Consider the following 24,584-nt stretch of genomic DNA (forward strand, 5'->3'; position numbering starts at 1 on the left):
AACACTGAAAAAATAGTAAATACAGGGGAGCTCTCAAATAGTTCACATATTCAGAAAAGATGAGAAAAGGTTGATTTTTATCCTCCCTTAAGTATGCAGCTGGTTTTCAGAGTCTTGTAGCTTTTCTTTCAGAATGCTTAGGCATACCTTTTTGGAAAGCAATGCTAGTTTCAGCCTTTTTTTAGGGACGGAGGTTTCAGTCGTTGAGTCTTTAAACCGTTGAGAATGGTGAACGGGGTGCAGGTTTCACATGTGTCCTTATCTTCACTGTTAGTGTCAAAAATTCATTGAGTATGCATGGAATAATATTTAACATATAGAAAAAGTGGGTTTACTATAGTCTCCTTGTCTACAATAGATGAAAATTTGAAGAGAATCTTAAGCAGTGGTACGAATCGATACATTTATTAGAATAATTTGTTGTGGTTCAGTGACCAGCCTCCAGTAAATCATTTGACCTAGAATTGATTGGCATTGGTAATGTCTGATAACTGTTATTTTAATTTTTGTTCCAGGAAAATAATCATCAATTCAAGATGGCTCCCATTTTAGACTGGAAGAAGCTGATGAAAGTTGATCCAGATGCTTTGCCTTGTCAAGAGGAACTAGCAGACACATTGCTGGAGACCATGGTCAAGGTACTCAAGGGGAAAACAGAACAAGGGTTTTGTTATACATTCTTTCCTAAACTGTCCTTCACATCCATGAGAGAGATGTTTTGCGCGTTTCATTGATATTAGTATAAAAACACTGTTGTCTGTTTACTTAGGTTGATGGGAAAGACTTAAAAACTGAAACTCCAGAACACCTAGTACACCTTTTTAAAATGACTCAGTCTCTATTGAAGGTTTGTATTAATCCTCACTTTTTACAATTCTGCAGATAAATTTGTTGGGGTTTTTTGTTTAAATGAAAGCATCATTATTCATTTTTTTTCCCTGTTCCTGAACACGTTGATTACTCCTAAGATCATTTATATACTAAATGTGTGCTTGCAGCAGAATACCTGCTTGTAGCTGTTGGGATTATGGCACTTAGTAGTGGGAAGTGAAGTGATTAGGACTAACATAATTACATAGATGGAAAATGCAAGCAGATTTCTCAAAAATTGGTTAGATGTTATAAGTTATTGGTAATGGTTTTAACTTTAATAGAACTTTTAGTGGTAGGCTGATGTTTTAGAGCAAATAAAACACCACCGTTCCAAAACAGATACTGTAAGTCTCTCATACATCCTTGTACTGAAAGGAGGAAATAGCAGCAGCATAGGTTAGCATGTTGGGTTTAGAGAGGCTTCTTTACTGTTTTTAATTCTCAGCAGTACACTTTTGAATGTTTAGGTGTCCCTGTAGAATAAATTACTAAAGAAGATACTTTAACAACCTTAATTGTCAGCATAAGCAAAACTGGGAGTAGTTTCATTTGTTTAAAGCAAGAAAGTCAATGCTCACATATGATACGTGAGGTCTGTGGCACAGTCTTTCAATTTATCTTAGTAGTAAACATTTCTTCTTTGTTTACTGTACTTTTTTTTCCCCAGATGAAAATTCAAGAGGTAAAACTGGCACTAGAAGAAGTTGAAAAAGCTGGGGAAGAGCAAGCCAAATGTGGTAAGCATACTTTTTTGTGCCATTCCTAAATGATTGGTTGTATGTAGTTTTCAGGTGCTTTTTTTGTTGTCATTGTTGGGTTTTTTAAATTTAGGGAACTGGACAAAATATCAACTGCTCTGAAGTCAGTTGCTTCAGTGAAGCCAAATTTTTAAAGACTGAGGTCAACCATTGTTGCTTTATGTGCTTACCTTGTTGGTAATTCCCTATATTTGTTCTGTTTTAACAGAAAATCGTCTCAAAACAAAGGTGATGAAACTTCAAAGTGAATTAGAGGTATATTTTAAAATTGTTTTAGTCTATAGAGTGCTCTTTGGTGGGATTTTTTTAGACTAGTATTTTAATCTTGTAAAGAGATGAAATAGCCCTATATTTTAGCAAATACTTTTTATTGGGTTTTGAATATTCACCAGTCTTGGGTGAATAATTACTTGAATTTTTTATACCTGAATATATCCCATTTATTTTTCTCTTAGCATCTGCTTCAGGTTTTTTAGTTCTTTCTGTTTGAAAGATCAGTACTTTACTTCTAATATTGTTTTAATGCTCTTAAGACAGCACAGAGATCTGCTGCTGGTCGTGATACTCGTGTTTTGCGTGATGAGATCCGCCAACTGGAAAAACAATTAGAACAAAAAGAAAGACATTTAACCGATACAGAAAAAGAACTGGAAAAAGAAAAGAAAGTGAATGAGCAGGTAAGAAGGACTTCAGCTTGACATCTCTAAAAGCTGTTCTGTTTCATATTTTGAAAAGTTGATGTTCTGAAAAGAGCCTCTGAAATTTAAAAAATAACCCCACTGGTGAAAAAGGGCTGCTGTGCATTCATTTTCTTTTTTGCTTCTGGAGTTCTTTGTGGTGTTAGTGATACTTATCAAGGTTTTCTGTCTTGTTCTAGCTTGCTCTTCGAATTGAAGGTGCTGAAAATGAAAACATCAGATTCAGGAGAGAGGTTAGTAAACAATTATTGCTCATTTACTGTAGTTTTTAGTTTATTTATAAATATATTACTATCTTTCTGTATTTATAAATTTTAGTGCGGCATGATGTTTAATTCTGTTACAGAATATTGCCTGGTTACTGGCACAAAGAGAATTTTATCCAAATTTAGTAAATAAGTAGTGTGTCTGCTCCAATGAAACTTAGTTGAGGTGTCTACATTTGAATTTGGTTTGGATTTTGTGTTTTAAATTTTTAGTATCTTAAATTTTTAAAATTTATGTCACGGGGTAAAACCTTGAGAATCATTTGTCAGAATGCCCCTTTCTATATGTGTGTGTTTGTATGTACAGGGATGCACAGGTGTATAGAAAACTATTTTATTTTGTCTTTATGTTGATTAATATTTAGCTTTTCTAAAGCAAAGCTACTTTCTAATATTTTTCATGCTTTGTTCTCTCGGTCTTCTTTTGTCTTGATTAATATGAAGAAAAAGCGCATAAAGAAGAAGGTGAGGCTTCTAAGCTTTTGCAAAGCAGACTGTAGGAATTTGGACGTGTTTTGACTGTTTTAGCTCTTTGTGTTAGCTTGCTAGAAATGCAACGACTTTGTCTTCAACTCTTAAAACCAGATTTAAGTTTGCATTGCTTTTTGTGCAGAATGAACAGTTGCGTCAGGATGTAGTTGACTATCAGAGGCAGATAGATTCTCAAAAAGAAACAATTTCCTTACGGAGAGGAGACGAGTCTGATTACAGATCACAGTTGTCCAAAAGGAGCTCTGAGCTTGTCCAGTATTTGGATGAAATTCAGGTACAATCTATGCATGCTCTTGAGTTTCTAATAGACTTCTAGTGACAAGTGTTTTTCACAAAACTGTGTCAATTTGCTGGTCAAGTCACATGGAGTGAGGGAATTTGTAATGTAGTTGGGCTCTGTGGTACATATACTCTGTGTCTATGAATGTGGCATGGGTAATGAAATTACTGACAAGAGGAGACGTGTCTTTTATTTGCTCTTAGGATTTGTTGATCTTGATGACCTAGAGGTAAAATACTCCCACCTGTGCTAACTTCATGTAACACTTTCAAGTTTTTATTCAGATATTAAGATAGGCACTTTGTAAAAGCTTCCTTTTCTTTAATTTTGCAGAGTTTGACTGAAGCGAATGAGAAGTTAGACATTCAAAACCAAGAAATGAGGAAAAATCTTGAGGAATCAGTGCAAGAAATGGAGAAGATGACAGATGAATATAACAAAATGAAACTAATTGTGCATCAATCTGATATTCTTGTGGATCAGTTAAGAAAAGAGAAAGAACAGTACAAATTTCAAGTAAGAACTAACTCATATTTAATGTAATTTTTTTTTAGATATACGGTGTATTGTCATAGTTTAAATTAACATTCAATGTATTCAGTTAAAAACACACACTTCTGAAATAATGCTCTTTAAAACTAGTGTGATCTGTGCATTTGGTTCAGATTTTAAAACTTGGCTGAAGATAACAGAAGATTTTTTGTCCGAATTATTAGTCGTATGCTGTTCTTAAGAATCATTCCCTTGCTGCTGTAATGCTAATCTGTTAAATTTAATGTGCTTGACATTAAATTTATGTGTGTATATGGATACATTGGTTAAGCCAAAACATTTTTGTGATATAATGTTCATCCAAATGGCATTTCTAGGTTCAGGACCTTTCAGACCAGCTGAAAGCAAAGAACGAGGAAGATGATCCACTCATGGCAGCTGTAAATGAAAAAGTTGAAGAATGGAAGGTACTTTTCCATACTTTTAAAATAATTTTTAGGAATTACTTCAAGTGTTCTGATGGTATTTTATCTTCTTTTCAGAAAGTCTTAGCTTCAAAAGATGATGAACTCCTAAGACATCAGCAAATGTTGTTTAAGTTAGAAGAGAAGATGAAAATGGTCCAGCTTGATGTAGACAGAAACGGTATACTGGCCCTTCAGCAGGTACAGTCCATGTGAGAAATTGCTCACACCATTCACTAACTATGCTAATGACCAAACGTTTGAGATGGGTCAATTCATTCCATTGCAAATTTAGCTTAATATACAATGCACAAAGGAAACTTCTCTGTACATGTGTATGTATAAACCAAACTCTTGATCGTTGGTTTTGTTACTTTCATACTTATATTTTCTAACTATTATGTAGTGTTTCTAGAATATAGATTAGTTTCTATCTTCTAAATTTGCTAGTTAAGGAAGAGTCTTACTTGGTGTTATAATTTTAATTTGTTCATCGCATGCCACATTAAATCTGTGGTTCAGCCATGTGATAGAGCTAGCTGAATTTCAGTATCTCTTGTATTCGTGCAAAATTAAGTAATTCTTTATGATTTTGAATTTCCTTATGTGTGTGAAAAACAAAAACCCCCAAAATAATGCAGCTCATTAGGAAATCTGAAATACTCATTATGGGAAACAATGTGTGACTCCAGGGTGATCTCCTGGCTTGCCTCCAGCTTTTTAAATGAACGTGTAACAACATTTGTGTTACATTTTGGGTTCTTGTAGACTGAGCAGTGTGGTGAGATATATTTATGCAGTCTACCAAAACTAGGGTCAGGTAGCTGCTCGAGAGAAAAACACTCAGAAGTACAAATCAGCCTTCAGTGATTAGAAGAGTAGCTTTGATAAGCAGTTGTAGAGTTTGTTTTCAGCTGACCAGATGGCTGTAGAGATTGCTTTTTTTGGTGACCGTCACTAGCATGACATTTTGAACTGTTTTGTGGAAATAAGCACGTCTTTTAAGCGACGCTTTAAAATGAAGTCAAGTTACTGCCCTGTGTTTTAACTCAAAATGGACTAAGCTTGCCATCATTTTATAAAAGTTGGGTGACTTGCTGCAAGGCAGTCTGCAATTCAGGCGTCATGTGTGATGGATTGTTAGTCCTTCAGTTCCCACTTGTAATTGTTGATGAGGAAGCTGTAAGAAACGTGTGTCATCTGAAACTTTTCATCTAACATTGGCAAACTCTGAGAGTGCTGTTCCATTTGAAATTGGTGTCCTGAAATGCTGCTTTTTTGTGTTTGAGTGCTTTATTTTTACTCTTTTTTTTTTCTATTTTTTCGTGCTTTGCATTTATATATCCAACTTCTAGATAATATCTGAACTCTCTGTTGTAAGTATAGTATATTTGATATTCTAGAAATTGTTTTGTGTTAGCTACATGTAATTTCTTCATTTACTGTGTGGTGTTCTGTATTGGTAGTTTGCCTGTCAGTAAAGGATTCTTTAATGGAGTTTCTTTTTTTGCATGTGTAGGGTGTGCAAGAGCGAGATGCTCAGATAAGATTGCTGACTGAGCAAGTTGAACAGTATACCAAAGAAATGGAACAAAATGCATTTGTTATTGAGAAATTGAAAAATGAGCTCCAAAAAGGTAAAGGTGTCATTTTATATGAATGTCTACAGAAGGGGGAGGGGAAGCCCTCTCATATGTAGGGTCTTGTAATTCCCTAATTTAAAAGAGCAGAAAATGAAGATCTCCTTTATAAGATTTTCTTAAGTGTGTGCTTCTTGTTTAATGGCAGATAATAAGAAGTCCTAATTGAACTGTAAACATATCAAGAGTTTTTTTCCAGGTCACTCATCTCTTGCTCTGCAGAATCATATTGGGGATATACAAGGGAAGTTAAAAATGCTAGAAGAGAGAACTACAGAGGCTGAGAAATCAGCAGAATTGGCAGAAGCAGATGCTAGAGAAAAGGACAAAGAGCTTGTTGAGACTTTGAAACGAATGAGAGACTATGAACTGGTAAACAATTTCTCAGAATGGACCAGGTTTTTCATCATGCTTTTAGGAGATCATTTTGTACTTCTGTTTTTCACTGACTCTGTTCTAATTACAAAATAAATGGATCACTTCTGATACTGTTTCCCCTTTCTCCATTGAGCAGTAATTGAACCCTCCAGATGTGATTCTTCAAAGTATCCTCTAGTAAGAGGACTCATTTTTGAAATACACAGACTCTTCTGTAGTCAGATTTGTAGGATCTGCTTTTGATTCAGTAACTTTTTTCACTAAGCATAATGCAGAAGAGTGATACAGGTTAAAGAACATTTTTTCGTATCTGTATAATGATGAAAGAGAGATTCAAAATATATTTTATGATGTCTTCTGTTGGTTGTTTTGTTTTTACTTTCCATTTGGGATTTTTACAGGGTTATGGTTTGGAAGAAGCTGTTGCTGAAATCAGAGATTTAAAAAAACAACTCAAAATACGAGACCATGAGATTGAATCACTAATTAAGGAAGTCAATAAACTTGAGTTTAAAATAAATGACTTTCTTGATGAGAATGAAGAGCTCAGAGAGCGCTTAGGTATGTTATAATCATTACATTTTCAATTATTGGTTGTGTAAGAATTGCAATAAGATTTTAGAACGAAAATTTTTTACTATAACAAGTAACTACTTGGAAATAATTTTGTATGCTCTGCTAATATTTGCAAATAATATTAGATAGCTAGGACAAACTGCATGAATGAACTTGGTTTGCAGGTTTCTTTGACTGAAGAAAGTAGGAGAACTGGTTTTCTAGTGTTTTTTTTTGGTTTTGGTTCTTCTTTGACCATACACTGCCATACCCATACGGTATTTGGAAACCATAGCATGCTGAAGTTGTAATGCTAGATTGAAAAACACAGAGTAAACTTCAGACAGGCTGATTTTTTAAATAGAAGAATTAAAATGTTAATAAAGTTAATTTTAGGTGGCATTTTATTGCATGTTGGGTTTTGAGTTGCTGAAGTAGAATTATGCCTTCTTCTGGTGTCATTACATGGAGTATAAGATGTGTGTGCACGTTCTATAGATGTATTTTTTAAAGATAGGTGAAACATATTCAACCATCAACAAATAATTTTTTTAATTCTACTTGATTAGTTTTTTTCTTATGGAAATTAATTGCATTCTAATAATTGCTAAAATTAAAGTTGCTCCTTAATGAATGACCAGCATATACTGTGTTTTAGGTCTTGAGCCAAAGGCAATGATAGATTTAAATGAGTTCAGAAACAGCAAAGCACTGAAGCAGCAGCACTACAGAGCTGAAAACCAGATTCTTTTGCAAGAGGTAAGTCATAAATCCTGGTTTTGTGCAAGACCTACACAACAAAATTTGAACAAAGTGAAATACTGATCTCTGAATAATAATATGCAGATTGAAAGACTAGAAGAGGAAAGAATTGAACTGAAAAAGCACATTCGTAAGTTGGCTCAGGAGAAAGGAGTTGCAAAAATAGGTAGGATGTTTTCATTACAAACTGCCCTTTCAAAAACCTGCTGTCTGTCCTTATTAATAGAGCTGTGTTATATTTACTCATTCGTTTAAAAGTCAATAAGTTTCATTGAATCTGTAGGAAGAGGTAAGTGGTTTTGGATTTCCTAGTCTTACAGCTCAGTATGTTTTTTACTTGTGATGGCTTGTACTGCATAACAGAGACTTGTGTCGTTGCCTTGCGGTTCTTGGATGCAGGATGATGTCCTCAAAATTCCAGTAAATCTGCTTAATACATGTGTTTCAAAAATGTCCAAGTTTCAATTCTCTGCCACCTAGGGTAGCATAAAGTGCTCAGATGGAAAGGTTTGCAGCTTCTTACCTTACAGGTAGAAAACTAGAACTCAGATATACTAAAGAAATATATTCCTTCACTTGTAGATCAGTTACAATTTTATGATAATTTATTGTTGGTACATCTATGTGCAATTAGGATTGGATGCTGATGATATGCAGATAACTGATAGCTTTACTGAGGAGAGGGGATTGAATAAGAGGAAGCTGGATTTCTTGAGCAGACATGACATTGCTGAAGTAAAAGCAAAGGTAGGTTTATAAAGCAAGTTCATAAACATTTGTTGTATTTCTCTTTCAGAAATAAGATCCCATGTTTTGTAAATATCTGTTTAAATATTTATCTAGGCGCTTTTATTAACTGCTTTTAAAGAATCCCAGAATGAATAATTTGTTGTGTTTTTTAGAAGTCTAGTGAATGTTCTGTATTTTTTGCAAATGCAGCCTAGCAGCTCATATAACATGGCAGGGCGAAACACACTTGCAGATGGAGTAGCACCCATTAGACTCCTGAAGTCAGAGAAAAATACAGCTGAAAACAGTAAGGCTGTGGGAAATCTAGCTGGAAGAACTTCTGGCGTACTCGAGAATTCAGGTCGCTTGGAAAAAACTAGAAGTACTGCTTCAGTACATTTAGGTTCAAAACATATGATAGAGTGGCAACTAGTTAATCGCAACTGTAATTCTGGAGCTCGTAGTATAAAAGAGCTTTTCATATGACCAGAGCTACAATTTACAGAGTCTCTCACATACTTTTGGTCTGTACCAGACTTCTGTTCCAACTGCTGCATGACCCAAAAATACATGTTTCCCTGTGGACAGTGTTAGATGGAATACACCTTGTTTAATTCCTGCAGAAATCCATTTCTGTTGCCATTCCAGGCAAGAAATCTGTATGTGGACTGGGAAATTTTCATGAATGCCTTCTCCAAATTTGAAAAAAGTCTGGGACTAAGACTTTAAATTTCTAAAATGAGATTCTGTGTATTTTTTGTCTGGGAGAAGCCACCTAAGAATGTGATGAGGAAACATGTTTACAATGCATAAGACAAGGAGATAGGTCTTTCTGTCTTTAACAAAACATTTCAGAGCTAATCCCATTTCTGTTGGGCCTGTTGAGCTATGTGACTGGTTCATGGAAAGAATGTCTATAAACATCAGACTCTTTTCAATAATTTCAGTAGTTTTTCCAAATATAGTAGTACGCTTTGCTGTCATGATTTATCTTAATATACTGTGTTAGCCAAGCCATGAAATGAATAATGTCTACTAATTCCATTTTCAGTAGAAAAGAAGTGTTTTTTTATATTTTGAAAATTAATCTTGTACGTACTGGGGGTTTTGCATGTATATATGTAGAGATAGAATCCTACACTAATAACTTAGTGCTGGGGTTTTTTTAGAACAAACAGATATCCAGGGGTTTGTTGACTAAGAGCATGCTAAATAGTTATGAAGAATTACATCTTGAAAGATGGAGAAGTCAAGCAGTGCAGGTAATACAGGCTTGTAAAAAATGACAAAAACCAAACAGTAAATACTTTATATAATATTTCTTTATGGCTTAAAGTTTTTCTTGGTAATTTTGTTGCTGTCAAGATGAGGCTATTTCTTTTATATAACCCCTAATTTTGGTTTACATACTGTGTAATTTCACTATTGAATATAGTAACAATATTTTCAAGCATTTATTCTCATTTAACCACAGAGTCTTCATGAAATTCTAAGACTAAAGTTCCTAAATCACAATTTTTAAGTCTTTGTTTTTTCTTTAGAATGAATATCTTGCAACTGAATTAAGTGAAAGAGAGAGAGATCTGGCGAAGAACAGGACTGTAATAGCCAAATTTCAATCTAAATGTGAGTTGAAACTTGTTTCAAAACTAGGGAGTATTATCAGGTACCAGTAGATACTTTGCTTACTTAGTTGCTCTGTTTCTGTAATTGTGACCATATATATCTATTTTTTTTTTGTTTAAGTGTTTATATTGGAGGATATCTTTGTGTGCATGTGTATACATACTGCTGCTAAATTAGTGATAGTAAGAAATACAGTAAAATAGGATCTCTCATGTTTTTCCTTCCTAAACCAGACCTAATAAGGGCTTTAAGTTTGTGAGTAATCCCAATTGTAACAATTAGACAAGTTGCTTGTGTATAGCTTTTCTGGCTCAAAGGAAGTGTTGGCGAACTGAACCCACTTGCTGCTCACTTCTATATGTATGTAGCTGAAGTGCACTGCTTGCAAACTCTGAAATAAAAATAACGTTAATTTCTCTGGACAAGAATCTTAATTTTTTTCCCAGAGAATATGAATTCTAAAAATTGGTTTTGGCTTTTCAAAATAGACTTGGTGAAACTGCTCAAATTTTGCAGTTCACTCCTGAGTCTTCAGGACAGTTAGCCATATTGTTTGGATGCAGAGAATGTCCTGACAGGTTTGTTCGGTTTTGTTTTTAAGTTTCCACATTTCTTGCTCTAGGCTGGAAATTGGAATTCTATTGAGAAACTATGGATGACAGGAAATTTTTATGTCTTGATAGTCCTCAACAAACATGTAACTTAAATGCTCTTTTTTTCTCAGTCTGAGGAAGGAATTCAGGCAATTCCTATAGACTTAATTGTTAGACCCAAACTTTTCTAAGGTAACCATGTTTCTGGATTTGTGGAAGTCATACATGTCACTAAAGAAGTTAAAAAAGTGGCAGGAATCTTTGAAGACTTGAAGGTTCAATAATGTCAATTGCATTCCCACAAAGATTTTAATTATTTTTTTGTTGGTATTTCACCAGTAAAATACCCTGTCAGATACCTCTAGCAGCTCTGCTTTTAACTTCCTAATTGGTTATGTCTATGTTATGTATAAAATGAACATTCTATTAGTTTGTCAAATAAACAAGTATCATGATGAAATGTCCTAGGAAACCTTAACTCATTTTTGCAGTGCTTTTAGACACATTTACAACTTTTATTACAGTAAAAGAATTATCAGAGGAGAATAAACAACTTGAACAAGGAATGAAAGAAATACTGCAAGCTGTCAAGGAAATGCAGAAGGATTCTAGTATGAAGGGGGCAGAAACAGCCTTAATAATCCCTAGTCTGGATCGTTTAGTTCATGTAAGTTGTTTTCTAAAGTATTATTTAGCTTTATGGGATTTACAGTGTATTCTTTTCCTTGTCAGTTGTTTGGTTATTGTATAATTTCATACTAATTTCCTTATACATATGCTCTCTTAGTTGCGAGTACATAATGTGATAGCTCTTTAAGAATGTGACTTAAAAATATACAGCAAGAAGAGATTGCCGATAAAAATTAAAACCAAAACCAAACAGACAAAAACCCACCTAACTTCAGCTGGATTGTATGAAACGGTCTTTGGCAAGTTTATTGTCCCTGTCATGAAATTTGTGTAAGGATAAGTCTATAGCAAATATACCATCAGGAATCTGATAATTCGGTTTTAGAATGTTAGTGTCATGCTTTTTGCCAATTTCATGTAGTCTAAACTTGAGGGCTCCAGTTTATTATGAAAAAAATAAAGCTTTTCTGCACTTTTTCTCTCTTTTGTTAATTTAATGTTAACTGCATTAGGCAATGGAGTCAAAGAATTCAAAGGGAATCTTTGATGCTAGCGTGCACTTGAAAGCTCAGGTTGACCAGCTTACAGGACGGAATGAGGAATTAAGACAGGAGCTAAAAGAGACTCAAAAGGAGGCAACAAGTTTGTCTAATCAGCTGGCAAATGCAAATGAAAAGGTATACAATTTATTTTATATAATTTATTTTGGATTTCAGAAGTGGCTGCTCTGGTAATTTAGAACAAAACAACATAATCTTTAAGCTACTGAATTTAGTACAAATCTTACTAAAATTTTTGTATTGGATCTACCGATTCGTCCGTTTTATGTTCAGATCTTACTTTTTTAATGTTACTTTGTCCTTGGAATATCCTATCATGTTAAACAATAAGAATGCCTATCTTTTGGGGAGAGCTGTACCCAAAAAATGCTTACAGATCTATTTCTTAAAGAAAGTCAGGAGTCTTGTATTTGTTATTTATAAATAAGTAACAGAGATTAAGTGTTTGAAGTGATGAATCATTCTCTAAAATCCTCTATCTCGTTTTAAGTTATACACTTGATTCTATGGAATGCTTCTTCCAGACAAGGAGGAGGAATGGAATGTTATCCTACAAGAACCCAAATTTAAATTTGCCTTTTGTAACAAATTTGATGATGCAAAAAGTTTTGCTAGAAACTAGTATTCTAGAATAGTGGTGTATGTACTGTCAGAGAACCAGAAAGCTTTGCAGTTAAATGAAAAGGCAAAGATTTGTTTAGAATAAACTGTCAAATGGCCACTGCAGTAATATTTTTCAAAAACTTTAATCTTTATAAAGTAGTAGATATGCACTGATTTAAACAACCTGGGATAAAATGTGGTGATATGTGTAGTTACCCTGATTGCTGGAACAATTTGATAAATATGTATGAAGATAGTATGCATTAAATGATTTATGGAATCACAGCATTTTTAAAAGGTTATTTTAAAGAGTATTAGAATGCTTTAGAATACAAGTGGAAGTGAATCAGGTTCTTAATAACAACTGATGCAGCACAGGAAAACAATATATTGTCTATCAGGGTTTCTTATTAATCAAATAATAAGAGTTACTTCTTTATGTTTTTGTATCTTTTCTTTAGATTGCACAACTGAAAAATGAAATTTGCTTACTACGTCAGTCAGAAGGTGCCAATATTGTCTTCCAAGCAGTGAATCTTCCAGAAGGAATGGCTCCTTCAAGTGTTAATGCGATTAATTCTCTGAATGAATATTTAATATATCTTATACAGGTAATTCATATAATTCTTGATATCAAGAATGTTTGTAACATGTAGCTACTTCCTCCAAAATCAAGCCCCATGCCATGTATTGACATGGGAGATCTCTCTAAAGTTATTTTGAAGTTTTGACATGCAGTAAACTCTTTGGGCTGCTCTGTTATTTTATAGCTCTAAGTATTTCGCTGTGTTGTAAACCTGGATTGTAACGGTTAATGACATTTTTTACAAGAATTCAGATTTTTTTTGTTTTAAATCAGGATTTTGATCTAAATATTTGCCCACTCTCCTGTTTCTGCAGTTGCACTCTTTCTGTAAGAAATTCTCTCTTACTGCTGTCTGGATTCCACACCTGAGTCTGCATGTGCAAATCCTACCCTGAACACTTTTTCCCTATACAGCAAAAGTCTCTTTATTTACCATAAGAATTCTCGTTCTGTTATTTGTCTAAAATACAGCCAAAATTTTAAAAAGAGGCATATAAATACATTGAAACAGCAGCCAGTGATTCCCATGAGCAGCATAGCAGAGAAGCATATAGTAAGGAAGAATTAACTCTCAGAATTTGATTTTTTAAAAAGTTACATTTTTAATTTTTTTCTGCATTTGATCACTTTTTTTCCCATTAGAGAATATTTTTTCAATGTGCTTATAAAGTAGAAGAGTATTTGAGAACATGAGATGAAAACATCACTTTTTAGTTAGACATTCAGTTAATATTTTTGTGGGCTAGCAACAGGTCATGGTGTTTTGAACCTTGAGGGCTGTAACCCACAGTGCCATTGTGCACTATTTCACACCTATTAGTATCAGTCCAAGCTCATTGGACTTCTTTTCATCCATTGCTTCTAAAGAAAATACATATTTCGTATCTTTAGTTCACACACTGCATGACAAGCATCTATCATGAAAACACAAAGGAGGACTGGCATTTTGACTAAATTAATCATTTCATGCATAAAATCTATATTAACCACTTCTATATTTTTACTTGGAAAATAATCCTCAGGAATTGGAAAAGAAAGAAAAGTTACTTAAACAATTAGAAGATGCAGTGGAGGACTACAAACGAAAATTTGCAGTAATTCGTCATCAACAAGGCTTGTTGTATAAAGAATATCAAAGGTATTGTTCTCTTTTCTGAATTATGAAAGTTCAATTATTTAAATGCTTAACCATTTTGAAACAGGATTCGCTGCTTTGTTGAAGTAGTTCTTTGGTTAAAGTCATATATGCTGCCACTTTTGGATTTGGACTCCATATATTTTCTTTAGTCCTGTAAAGATATGGTGATTTGGATTTTTCAATTAAGAAAATACTAGAAGAATCCTCTCTGGATTGGAATGAACAGTCCCTGGATGGCTTTTGGAGTAAGGGTATTTAATCTTCTAGAGACTTCTGTTCGTTCTTTGAATCAGTTAAGATTCCCAAACAACATTATCTCTGTTTAAGGCATTAAAGCTTTTGAAAATTGTTAAAGGCTATAATATACTGCCTCATTTACTACTGGATTGGATATCTCCAGTGATAGGGATAAGATGATGATTCAAGGCTCCTTCTCTAAACCTGTTACAGATTGAAGTTACAGGAGAAGATTCTTTGAGTTGGCATGCCATAAAGACTCCCTTTCAGAGAATTTCCTTTCCTTCTCTATTTTATTCCATTTTGGAAGTATCTAAGATGCATTCTTTGAAGCAACAAGGCAACTTCTGAAATACCTTTGATTATTTGTTTAAACTAGCCTAAACTATGCTATGCAGTCTACAGAAACTTCCTTATTAGACATGTATAAACAGTTCATAGTCTTTTTATTTCCAAATAAATAAATAAAAGTGGATAGGAGAGAGTAGTTTGGGCCAAAGTGAAGCTGAATCTTTTTCTGTTATGGTTTGTTTTTTGCTGAAATAAGAAAACAAGGGTAGGAAATTATGTCCTTTATGTGTCTGAAATGTAATGAATGTAATAGAAGGCAAGACTTGCAGGCAAAAAAAAAAGGAGGAAAGTAAGGCATCTCTATTTACACATGTGAAGCAAGAAATAAGACACTGAAGAATTATTTTCATCATTAAACCAGCTGCTGCCCTAACAGGGGGGATAGTTTTTCAGTAATCCATTTACAATTTGTAATGTGTTTTTCAAATTACATTGCTGCTTAAAAGTAAGTACCTTGGTTTGCAATATTTCAGGATTGCTGTTAAAGTTACAGTTTTAAAAATCATCAGGGCTTTCATTGTAATAAATGAAAATTCATTGCTGTTTCAGTGAAAAGGAAAGGTGGCAGAAAGAATCAGAAGACATTAAACTGGAAATTAAAAAACTAGGAGAGCAGAAAGAACAGGATGCTACAAAAATAAAGGCTTATTCTGTAAGTAATTTTCCTGCTTTCATTTTTCAAAAGTGTTTTAGCATGTAGAACAGATGTTTTAGTACAGTACTATCAGTCATTAGATGGGGAGAGAATGGTGCAGGGGGAAAAGGCTCAATTCAGATCAGGAGGGAAGTGCTTTACTGATTTACTAGTGGAATGTAAATAGCTAGCAATCAATGAACCGTACCTTCAGAATAGGCAGCAACAATACAAGCTTGGTCTTCAGTGTAGGACATTATTAGTGTTTGCTAGGAACCACAGGATTTCTGTTTTGTTTAGAAAATTGTTCCAATACATTTGTTTTGATTCAAGTAAAAAGGGGAAGACTGATGACAGTGAATGAAAGAATGGTTCTTGTTCTAAATTTTGAAAATGTGAGCATTAACTAAAAGTCAATTTAATCAGTCAAATGTATTTAGCTTCTATTCCTCAGAAACCAATGGTTTTGAAGATAAGATTTCTCTTATAATATTGTAGGCTTGTGCATGTGTTGTGTGTGTGTATATCTTTTATTAGCAAAATGAAGTTATTTCAGACAGACTAACAGAACTTTTATACTTAGATTAGTAGATGTGCAGGCAAGCTTGTGTATGTGGTTGTGTCTTACTATATTTCTGTACAAGGTTCTTCTTCAAAAAATGTGTTACAGAATTTACTCGATGCGCTTCACCTGGATCCTGATGAAACAAAAAAAGTAATTGCAGAAAATAATAGAAAAATAACTGTTTTACAAGTTAATGAAAGGTCACTAAGAAGGCAGTGTAGCACTTTACTTGAAATGGAACGGCATCTTAGAAAAGAAAATGAGAAACTGAAGGGTGAAATAATGCATATGGAGACGGCAGTTATAGGGAAGATTGGAAGCTTGCAACGATTCAAGGTACAGTTCATAGTAGTAATAGCACACATTTTTATTTTTACATTTTAGCAATAAATACAGTTTGTTTTTTAATAGAGTTGCTACAAGTTTCTTGAGTGCATTCCCCAAAAGCTTGTTAAATGCTGTTACAAATCTTGTCAAAACATTCTTTGTACTTAAATTTGTGTTATAACCTGGACAAGCATGAGAAGTGGGCCCATGGGAGTCTCATGAGGTTTAACAAGACCAAGTGCAAGGTGGTCTTTCTGGGTTGGGGTAACCCCTGGCAGGCGCTGGGGGTGGACAGATCAAGCATAGGCTTGCTGAGAAGAGCTTGGTGGTGCTGGTGGATGAGAGGTTGGAAGTGAGACAGCAATGTGTGCTCGCAGCTCAGAAAGCCAACTGTCCCGGGCTGCATCAAAAACAGTGTGGTCAACAGGTCAAGGGAGGTGATTCTGCCCCCCTGCTCTGCTCTGGTGAGACCACACCTGCAGTGCTGCTTCCAGCTCTTGGGTCCCCAGCACAGGAAGGACAGCAACCTGTTGGAGTGAGTCCAGAGGAAGGCCGCCAGGTTGATTAGAGGGGTGGAGCATCTCTCCTACAAGGAAAGGCTAGGAGAATTGGGATTGTTCAGCCTGAGAAGAGAATGCTTTGAGATGACCTAATTGCAGCCTTCCAGTACCTGAATGGTGCCTACAAGAAAGGTGGAGAGACTTTTGACAAGGGCACGTAGTGGCAGGACAAGGGGCAATGGCTACAAACTGGACGCGAGTATTTTTAGATTAGATATTAGGAAGAAATTCTTTACTGTGAGGGTGGTGAGGCACTGAACAGCAGACTGCCCAGAGAACTCGTGGATGCCCCGTCCCTGGAAGTGTTCAAGCCCAGTCTGGATGAGATTCTGAGCAACCTGGTCTAGTGGAACGTGTTCCTGCCTATGGCAGTGTGGTTGGAACTAGATCTTTAAGATCCAGTCTGACCCAAACCATTCTATGATTATTGTGCAAAATTTGTTGGTTCTTTTTGTTGAAACCATCATATGAAACCAAATCTTACTTTTTGACCTTGCAGGTTCCTGGGGCCAGTATTAACTTCATTTTATAAAATATGTTTTGACAGTGCTTTATCATTGAGAGGCAACTATTGATAAAATTACCAAGGGGGTTGGATTACCAAAGAAATGTTGTCAATGTTTATTGAAAGCAATTTTTAAAGATGGATGGTAATTTAGGAAAATAAGCCAATGTCTAAAACATTATGTTACGTAGTAGTCTATTTATGTGAAGTTATTTTATTTTATATTTAAAGATCTGGCTGACCTTAGTAAGTCATTGTGCTGATTGTTCTCATAGGAAATGGCTAGCTTTAAAATTGCAGCTCTGCAAAAAGTTCTGGATGGGAGTGTGCCGTTGTCTGAGCTAGAACTGGCCAATAAGCAGTACAATGCATTAACTGCTAAATACAGAGATATGCTGCAAAAAGATAACTTGCTCGTCCAACGGACAACACACATGGAACACATGGAGGTATTGTTTGTATTACGTTTGAACCGTAAGGAAAAAAAACTGGCTTAGTGTAGATTTATTCTGCTTTGGTTTTTGTTCTCACATACTAGAAAGATAGAAGTTCCAGCACTAGAACTGCTAGTTAGAACAGTTTCATGGTGGGTATGAGATGTTTGAGAGTTCCAGATTTTATTTCAATGGGCAGACATAAATGCATTTTGTTTATTTGTTTTGATTCCTTGTCTTTTGTTTGCTTTTTAAGTTAACCCCTGGGTATGTTCCTTTACAAAATACTTTGAGTTATTTGATTACTAAAATAAGGCTGGCAGAAGGAATATTTGCTATCATCTTCAGTTTTGGAGGTCATAAGAAAAGTAGAATGACTGTAAACACTTTCAAAGCTTTCACTCAAAGTATGTGCTCTTACTAATTCCTGACTTTCACAAGAATGAAATGTGCCATTCCAAAACGCAGTAAAGATTTGGAATTTTAATATCATTAAAAAAGGCAAATAACCAAAAATTGCTTACAATGTGTTTGCAAAATGTTGTAGGGACTGCAGATATTTACTGTTCTTTTGAACTTTCATTCTGAAGTAGAAGGGAGCTTCTTTTCAAGAACTGTGAAGTGTGCTTCAGAGATACATTGCTACCTTCCACTTTTCATGGGTGGTAAAAAATGAATGATTCCACATCTATTTTATGAAATTTTCTGTGTATGAAAGCTTTCATTGACAGTTTGAGCAATTTTATAGAGCTAGAGAATCATTTATTAACTAAAAACATGTTTACAAAGCTAAAAATAGAAAATCAATGTGAAGTATTCAGTTTGTTTTACTGGTTAATGTGGAAATATGTTTTTCTATTGGGAGGAGTGAAGGAACATTTACAAAACTTAATGTTTGACCTCAGATACCTAAAAGATCTAAAAGAAGAATATGATCTGTTTCAAATATGTATTTATGTGCAAGAAATATTGTGTGTGGGATGAAGTATCCTCCACAAGTAATTCTTCTTTCCCACCATTAACAAGGTGTTCAGTATAATAAACATAGATTTCTTCATCTAATTCTGGAACTTGTAGGAATCACAGTCACTGGTGATAAATATTCAGGATATTACCAGTTGACAGTAAGATACAACAGAGAGAGCCAAGACTAACATTTTTACGTTTAGGAGGAAATATACTTGTCTGTTGCCATATATATAGGTTATAGGTTGTACATAAGTAAAATCTGTTAATCTGAAACATTTCATAGATGCTAACCATGAAACCTTCTACCATTAAATAGTTTGCTGTTATGTTGCAACTTTTCTGTCGTTCAGCATGAGAATGAATCCTTGAAAGCACAGATAAATTCATTGAACAAGGAACTGGAGATCACAAAAGAGAAACTTCACACGGTAGAACAGGCTTGGGAACAGATAAATAAACTGGGTAAGTATGAAAGTTATATTGCAACATTAAAAACCAAGTGGTATATTCTGTACAAAGTAATGATTGAAAATGTTTTAAAATTGATGTATCTTAAAATAGCAAAAATAAAAAAATCAAAACTGTTTTATGTCTTTCAGTAATTATCTTAATTTTTTGTGATTTCTTTTTTGTTGTTTGTATGATTCATTTTACTCATTTGCATTCTATTTGACTAAACCTAAGTTTGGTATTTTCCTCAGAAACTCTTCTATGTTGACTTTCCTTGGGATACTGGGTCAAGGGTTTAAAAGCTATAACTTGTAAAGCAACATCACCTCAATTTTTAAATTATTTCCTTAATATGTTCTAACTTACTTGTCAGTCAAAATACTCCAGAGGTTTGCAGTAAAGTTGGGTTTTTTTCCCTGGGTTTATGCTCTATAACAAAGTAGTTTTCTTGATACGTAGAGCTTCTTTGTATAGCTTACATTCCCATTATTCAAGAATAATCCATTCACATCTATTTCTTTGACAGATTTTAAATTAAATTTCCTGAATATTTACCAGCTGAATTAAAGATAAAGTGAAAGGCTACACTGACAATAGTTATCAGTCACAATTACCCTGGTTTCAGATATGTGCATTTATAATTCATTGTAGGGTTTCATTTGCATTAGACATTTTTCAAACATGCAATTAAGCAAGATATCCATGCCTTCAGTTTAAAAATGTAATGCAGGTGTTTTGATAAAGTTTATCTGACACAGCAACACTCAGGTTCTGTTTCATGGTGGAAATAATTTTCATAGTTGAATCAGCTTGTATATTCCCTAATTTAAATATTTTTTCATGTAGGGGATGACAGTGCCGTGGGCAAGGCCGCAAAAGCATTAACCAACAGTGAGATTTTGTCCATTTCTAAGAAAATCACAATGTTGGAAATGAAGGAACTAAATGAAAGACAGAGAGCAGAACATTCACAACGAATGTATGAACATTTAAGGAATACTGTAAACCAAATAGAAGAACGGAATTTTGATTTGGAAACAAAATTTGCTGAGGTACATTTTAAAAGCATGTTTTTGAGTTTTTCAACAGTCGTTAATCTATTTTGTATCAGGACTGGTTTATGATACAAAATATAGCTGGTTTTTTATAGCTGCAATTTTGCATGCAAAGAACATTGGTATGACTAATTAATGGGACAGTAGTTTATTTTAAGCAGTAGTTAATATCTGTAAAACACATGATGAGCATCTTGACAGATATTTTCCTAGTTTGGCAGACTGCTAGGAAGAAACTCCATTCTTGGCCTGTTATTTTTTTTGTCTATTCATGTGATCCCTTTTCTGCTAATTTTTCTTTATAATTAACAATTATTCAAAAAAAAAAGTTAGAACTTTGCATCCCTTGTGCAAATGATAGTGTCATGATTCTGTTACAGACTGGCCTTGTCCCCTGTCATATGCCAAACAGGAATAGAAGTCATGTACTACTGAAGCTGATGATCCTTAGTTCCTGACTTTTGGTTCTTTTTTTTTTTTGTCCCCACTAGTTATATTTCAAATTTGTTATATAAGTTTATTTTTTATTACTGGTAGACTATTATTGTTTGTAGTCTAAATTTATTTATAGTACGTTTACACTTTTGTTCTGGTGCCATTATTGGGCTATATTTAAACACAAGGGAAGAAAAGTAATAATTATATTGACAGAAATGTTGATAGATTGTAGTCATTCTTCCTCCTTGTCCTTTGCTAGAGTTTAGCCTAGCTGTTTCAGGTTGCAGTTAGGTGACTTCCCATTTTTCAGTAGTGTTTGTTACACTGTTTTGATGTAAATTAATCTGGGAGATGCAGTAACTCAAAGTGTAGAAAGCTTTTCAGCAGCGGAATTGTAAAAGCCTTTTCTTGGATGACTTATATCCTTAAGAAATGCTTCAGATGATGCAGCCTAGGATCACATTTTCCTTTTTTAATTTTGCATATGTTATTTGTCTTGTGATTCTTTTAGGTGTTCTGGGCTTCCTTCATTCTGAGGTGATGAACTCCTAATGCCACAATTTTTCTTGCTAGTACCTCTGCATCCCTTTTTGCCTCATTTCTGTAACTCTAGGACGTATATTTTCTGTTTAACATACTCTTGTTGTCAGCGCCTCCTAATCTGACATAATTGCCTTTCTTTTTTTTTGTGAGAGAGAAAGTGAAGTAATTCATGAAAGTTGTGATACCAGTTTAAGAACCAGTAACTAGAAGTCTACCATACATCTTTTTAACTCATAAATCTACTTTTAACTCATAAATCTAGTTTTCCAGATAGTACTGCCTTAGATATCTAAGTGCAGATAATAAGATACACCACTAAAGATTGGTATCAGATTAATGTGTCACAACTGTATGTACTAAATTACGTCCTGAGTATGTACCAAATCAAGTCCTGTGTTATCTAATGCTTTTCAGATTACCTATCTTAATGCTTTTTGGTTTGAATTGAAACATTGGTTACTCAGTATTTATTAATCAACTTGAACAATCAGGCTTCTTGAAACAATATCACATAATTAGTAAGTTCTTTTTAGAAAAATTAAAAGAATAATGTTATTGAGGGTCTTGGCACTTATAACCTGTATTTAGTTTAAGAGCAAGTTATTACAGTAATAGTTTTCAGAAAATTCACCAATAAAAATTGAATCCTTTTCTATGCCACCTTTGTCTCTGTTCCTACATGTATGCAACACTGCAAACAAAACGATGTTTAAGCAGAGAGGAAAGGAAATCAGTTTTTGAATGCAACCTGAACACAGCTGAACTGTGTATTGTAATGACTGAAAAAGAAAATACACTTTTGGCACTGCTGTTTCTTTGTAGAGTTGGGAGCAGTTGTGTGCTTGAGATACCATTTTGTTTGTTTCTGGTTTTGACTTTTTAAGCTCACCAAAATCAATCTTGAGGCACAGAAAGTGGAGCAGGAATTAAGAGATGAACTGTCGAAGAGTGTAAGTAAGGCAGTAAGTGATGCAGATAGACGACAAATCATGGACTTAGAGAAGCGAGAGATGGAGCTCAAGATTGAAGTATCAAAGTAAGTGTTGAACAAATTTTGAAGGTTTGGAAGCATGCAAAAATTTAGTCTATATAGGCTGTGCAATACACTACTTATGTATCGCTATGTATAATTTTCAATGCTTGTGTTTTTTGGCATTTATATATGCCAAATTTGACATTGAAAATGAAGCATTTAATTCCTGACTATAAAGAAAGCAATTTGTTTAATTTGAACAAGGAATTAAGTGCTAGCCTGGATAGACCAGGGTAAGTGTGCAATTAGATGCTTATTAATAGTATTTTCAAATTAATTAAGGTTTATGTTGTTTCTGTGCTACAACCTCCGTTGTGTGTATGAAAATCTCATAGAACAAATTGGAAAGCAGTTCTTACTTTCTAAGACTCACAGATCAAACTGCAGTAGGAGGGAGGTTTGCCATTTATCTAAAAGATACTATCTTTGCATAAATTGAAAAAATTGAGCTTTGTAGGTATGTTTATAGGGACATTTGTCTTTAAGTAATGTAATCCTTTTATATTCCTAAAACATCAAAGTCTGTGTGGATACTTGCAGTCATTTTTGACACTGGAAACAAGTTATTAGACTTGAGGCAGCAGAGAAAGGAATTGAGAATGAAACTTTTTGTGCATTTAGAAAATTTTGAGCATTTATATCCTGAAGTGGGACAGAAATAGAGGACAGAGATGCTTATGTCAGGTAAAAAACATGGCATTGTTTTTCTGGAGTAGGATACCGCTAGCAAACTTCTGTATAACTTGCAGGAAAATGTCCTGTGAAAAAGTTGAAAGGCAATGCAAAAGAATTATTTTCATAACAAGGACTCAGACTAGTGTTCTTTTCAGCACAGTCTTCAAATGTTTTGATATGAGGAAACATACTAAGTATGTTTTTCTTAGTATCCTCTGTGTAGGAGAACTTAGTAATTAATTCAGTGGTTTGAAGTGATACGATGCTATTGTTTTTCCTGCAAGGTTAAGAGAACTGTCTGATGTAGCAAAAACACAGGTTGAAGCTCTGGAAGCACGGCAACAATACAGAGATAAAGAAGTGGAGTCTCTCAGAATGCAAATTTTAGACTATCAGGTAAAATTCAACCTTTATCAACACTGGTGTTGGGATTTTATTTTTTTCTGGAGTAAGAATAAATGAAGTAATTTTGCAGTAAATTAGAAAACTGCAAAAGTATTTCAGAAGGATCTTAGCAAGCTAGTCTTTGTAATGGCCATACCTGTTCAGGAGTTCTATATTACATTAATTATTCCCTTCTCCATTTATTCCATTTCTAGCTGTATAGCTATTACAAGTACTGAGCTTTTTTTTCCATAATGCTTAGGTAATATTTATTCCTGTATGATAATAGCTCATGGTCAGTATTTAAATAAAGTATCAGGAAAGTTTGATCGCTTTTTAAAAGACAAGAAATACTTGGAAATATTGAGGATTTACACTGACTTGTTATGCTGCTTTGTTATTAGCTGGAAAAAATCTATTGAGATTTGGTTTCATGTTCTAGAACGGTCTGAATCCTTAAATCCAGCAGCTTTGACTTTACCATTTTTTCTACATTTAGGTATACATTTCTTCCTCCTTTTCTATATGAAATGAAAAATTACCTTGTTTATATTTACATAGACACTGCATTAATGTATACATAATGTATTCAAAATGAAAACTAAATTTGTTCTATAAATTTTGTTCTTAGGCAGAGTCAAATGAAAAAGCCGTTATTGCAAAACTGCATCAAGATATCCTAGCCCTTCAAGAAAGCGAATCTGTTGCTGTAGGCAAAATGGAGACACTTAAAGTGAAACTACAGAAGATGGAAATCCATAATCTACGTTTAGAGCAGAAGCTCGATGAGAGAGATCAAGCCTTATATTTTGCCCGACTGGAAGGAAGAAATAGAGCCAAACATCTACAACAGACAGTTCAGTCTTTGCGGCGACAGTTTAGTGGTGCTCTGCCTTTAGCACAGCAAGAAAAATTCTCTAAAACAATGATTCAACTACAGAATGACAAACTGAAGATCCTGGAAGAAGTTCAGCATGCCCAGCATGAGCGTCGAAATGCAGAAAACAGAGCGTTGGAGCTGGAGTTAAAGCAGAAAAGTTTAGAAGAATTAGTAAGTGCATTGAAGGATACAAGAGGAGCTCAAAAGGTTTGTGATTTTATGACTTTGAATGTTTTTGTTAACCTGATCTGCATTTAAATTACATTTCAGTTCAGCTTGTTCTCTAAATGTCTGTTTCAGTGTAGAGCTTAATGATTTCAAATGCACTTTGCTAGAATATGGCAGATAGCATTTTTTGTTTTCCTGTTTTAAATATGTAATACATCATTAGTTATTTGCCCTGTTAAAGTCAGCGTAGATT

The 24,584-nt window shown here is 34.2% G+C and overlaps 1 protein-coding gene across 1 annotated transcript in view; it reads left to right on the forward strand.

The window, feature by feature from the left end:
* The first annotated feature begins 536 nt into the window (after positions 1 to 536).
* Positions 537 to 24,584, forward strand: part of CEP290 (centrosomal protein 290kDa) — a 43,348-nt gene continuing 19,300 nt past the window's right edge. Inside the window, exons 1-29 of the mRNA XM_009082913.1 lie at positions 537 to 638; positions 770 to 847; positions 1,541 to 1,610; positions 1,840 to 1,886; positions 2,165 to 2,308; positions 2,509 to 2,562; positions 3,209 to 3,361; positions 3,701 to 3,883; positions 4,237 to 4,326; positions 4,402 to 4,524; positions 5,843 to 5,966; positions 6,163 to 6,335; positions 6,743 to 6,902; positions 7,555 to 7,655; positions 7,743 to 7,824; positions 8,293 to 8,405; positions 9,929 to 10,013; positions 11,131 to 11,273; positions 11,749 to 11,913; positions 12,861 to 13,010; positions 14,008 to 14,123; positions 15,261 to 15,363; positions 16,016 to 16,246; positions 17,578 to 17,751; positions 19,056 to 19,167; positions 20,002 to 20,207; positions 22,076 to 22,227; positions 23,184 to 23,295; positions 23,915 to 24,370. Of these exons, the coding sequence (XP_009081161.1) occupies positions 537 to 638; positions 770 to 847; positions 1,541 to 1,610; positions 1,840 to 1,886; positions 2,165 to 2,308; positions 2,509 to 2,562; positions 3,209 to 3,361; positions 3,701 to 3,883; positions 4,237 to 4,326; positions 4,402 to 4,524; positions 5,843 to 5,966; positions 6,163 to 6,335; positions 6,743 to 6,902; positions 7,555 to 7,655; positions 7,743 to 7,824; positions 8,293 to 8,405; positions 9,929 to 10,013; positions 11,131 to 11,273; positions 11,749 to 11,913; positions 12,861 to 13,010; positions 14,008 to 14,123; positions 15,261 to 15,363; positions 16,016 to 16,246; positions 17,578 to 17,751; positions 19,056 to 19,167; positions 20,002 to 20,207; positions 22,076 to 22,227; positions 23,184 to 23,295; positions 23,915 to 24,370 (4,002 nt within the window). The remainder of the gene's footprint in view (positions 639 to 769; positions 848 to 1,540; positions 1,611 to 1,839; positions 1,887 to 2,164; positions 2,309 to 2,508; positions 2,563 to 3,208; positions 3,362 to 3,700; positions 3,884 to 4,236; positions 4,327 to 4,401; positions 4,525 to 5,842; positions 5,967 to 6,162; positions 6,336 to 6,742; positions 6,903 to 7,554; positions 7,656 to 7,742; positions 7,825 to 8,292; positions 8,406 to 9,928; positions 10,014 to 11,130; positions 11,274 to 11,748; positions 11,914 to 12,860; positions 13,011 to 14,007; positions 14,124 to 15,260; positions 15,364 to 16,015; positions 16,247 to 17,577; positions 17,752 to 19,055; positions 19,168 to 20,001; positions 20,208 to 22,075; positions 22,228 to 23,183; positions 23,296 to 23,914; positions 24,371 to 24,584) is intronic.

This window comes from Acanthisitta chloris, unplaced genomic scaffold, assembly GCF_000695815.1.
Source record: "Acanthisitta chloris isolate BGI_N310 unplaced genomic scaffold, ASM69581v1 scaffold8889, whole genome shotgun sequence".
In the NCBI taxonomy this organism is placed as follows: domain Eukaryota; kingdom Metazoa; phylum Chordata; class Aves; order Passeriformes; family Acanthisittidae; genus Acanthisitta; species Acanthisitta chloris.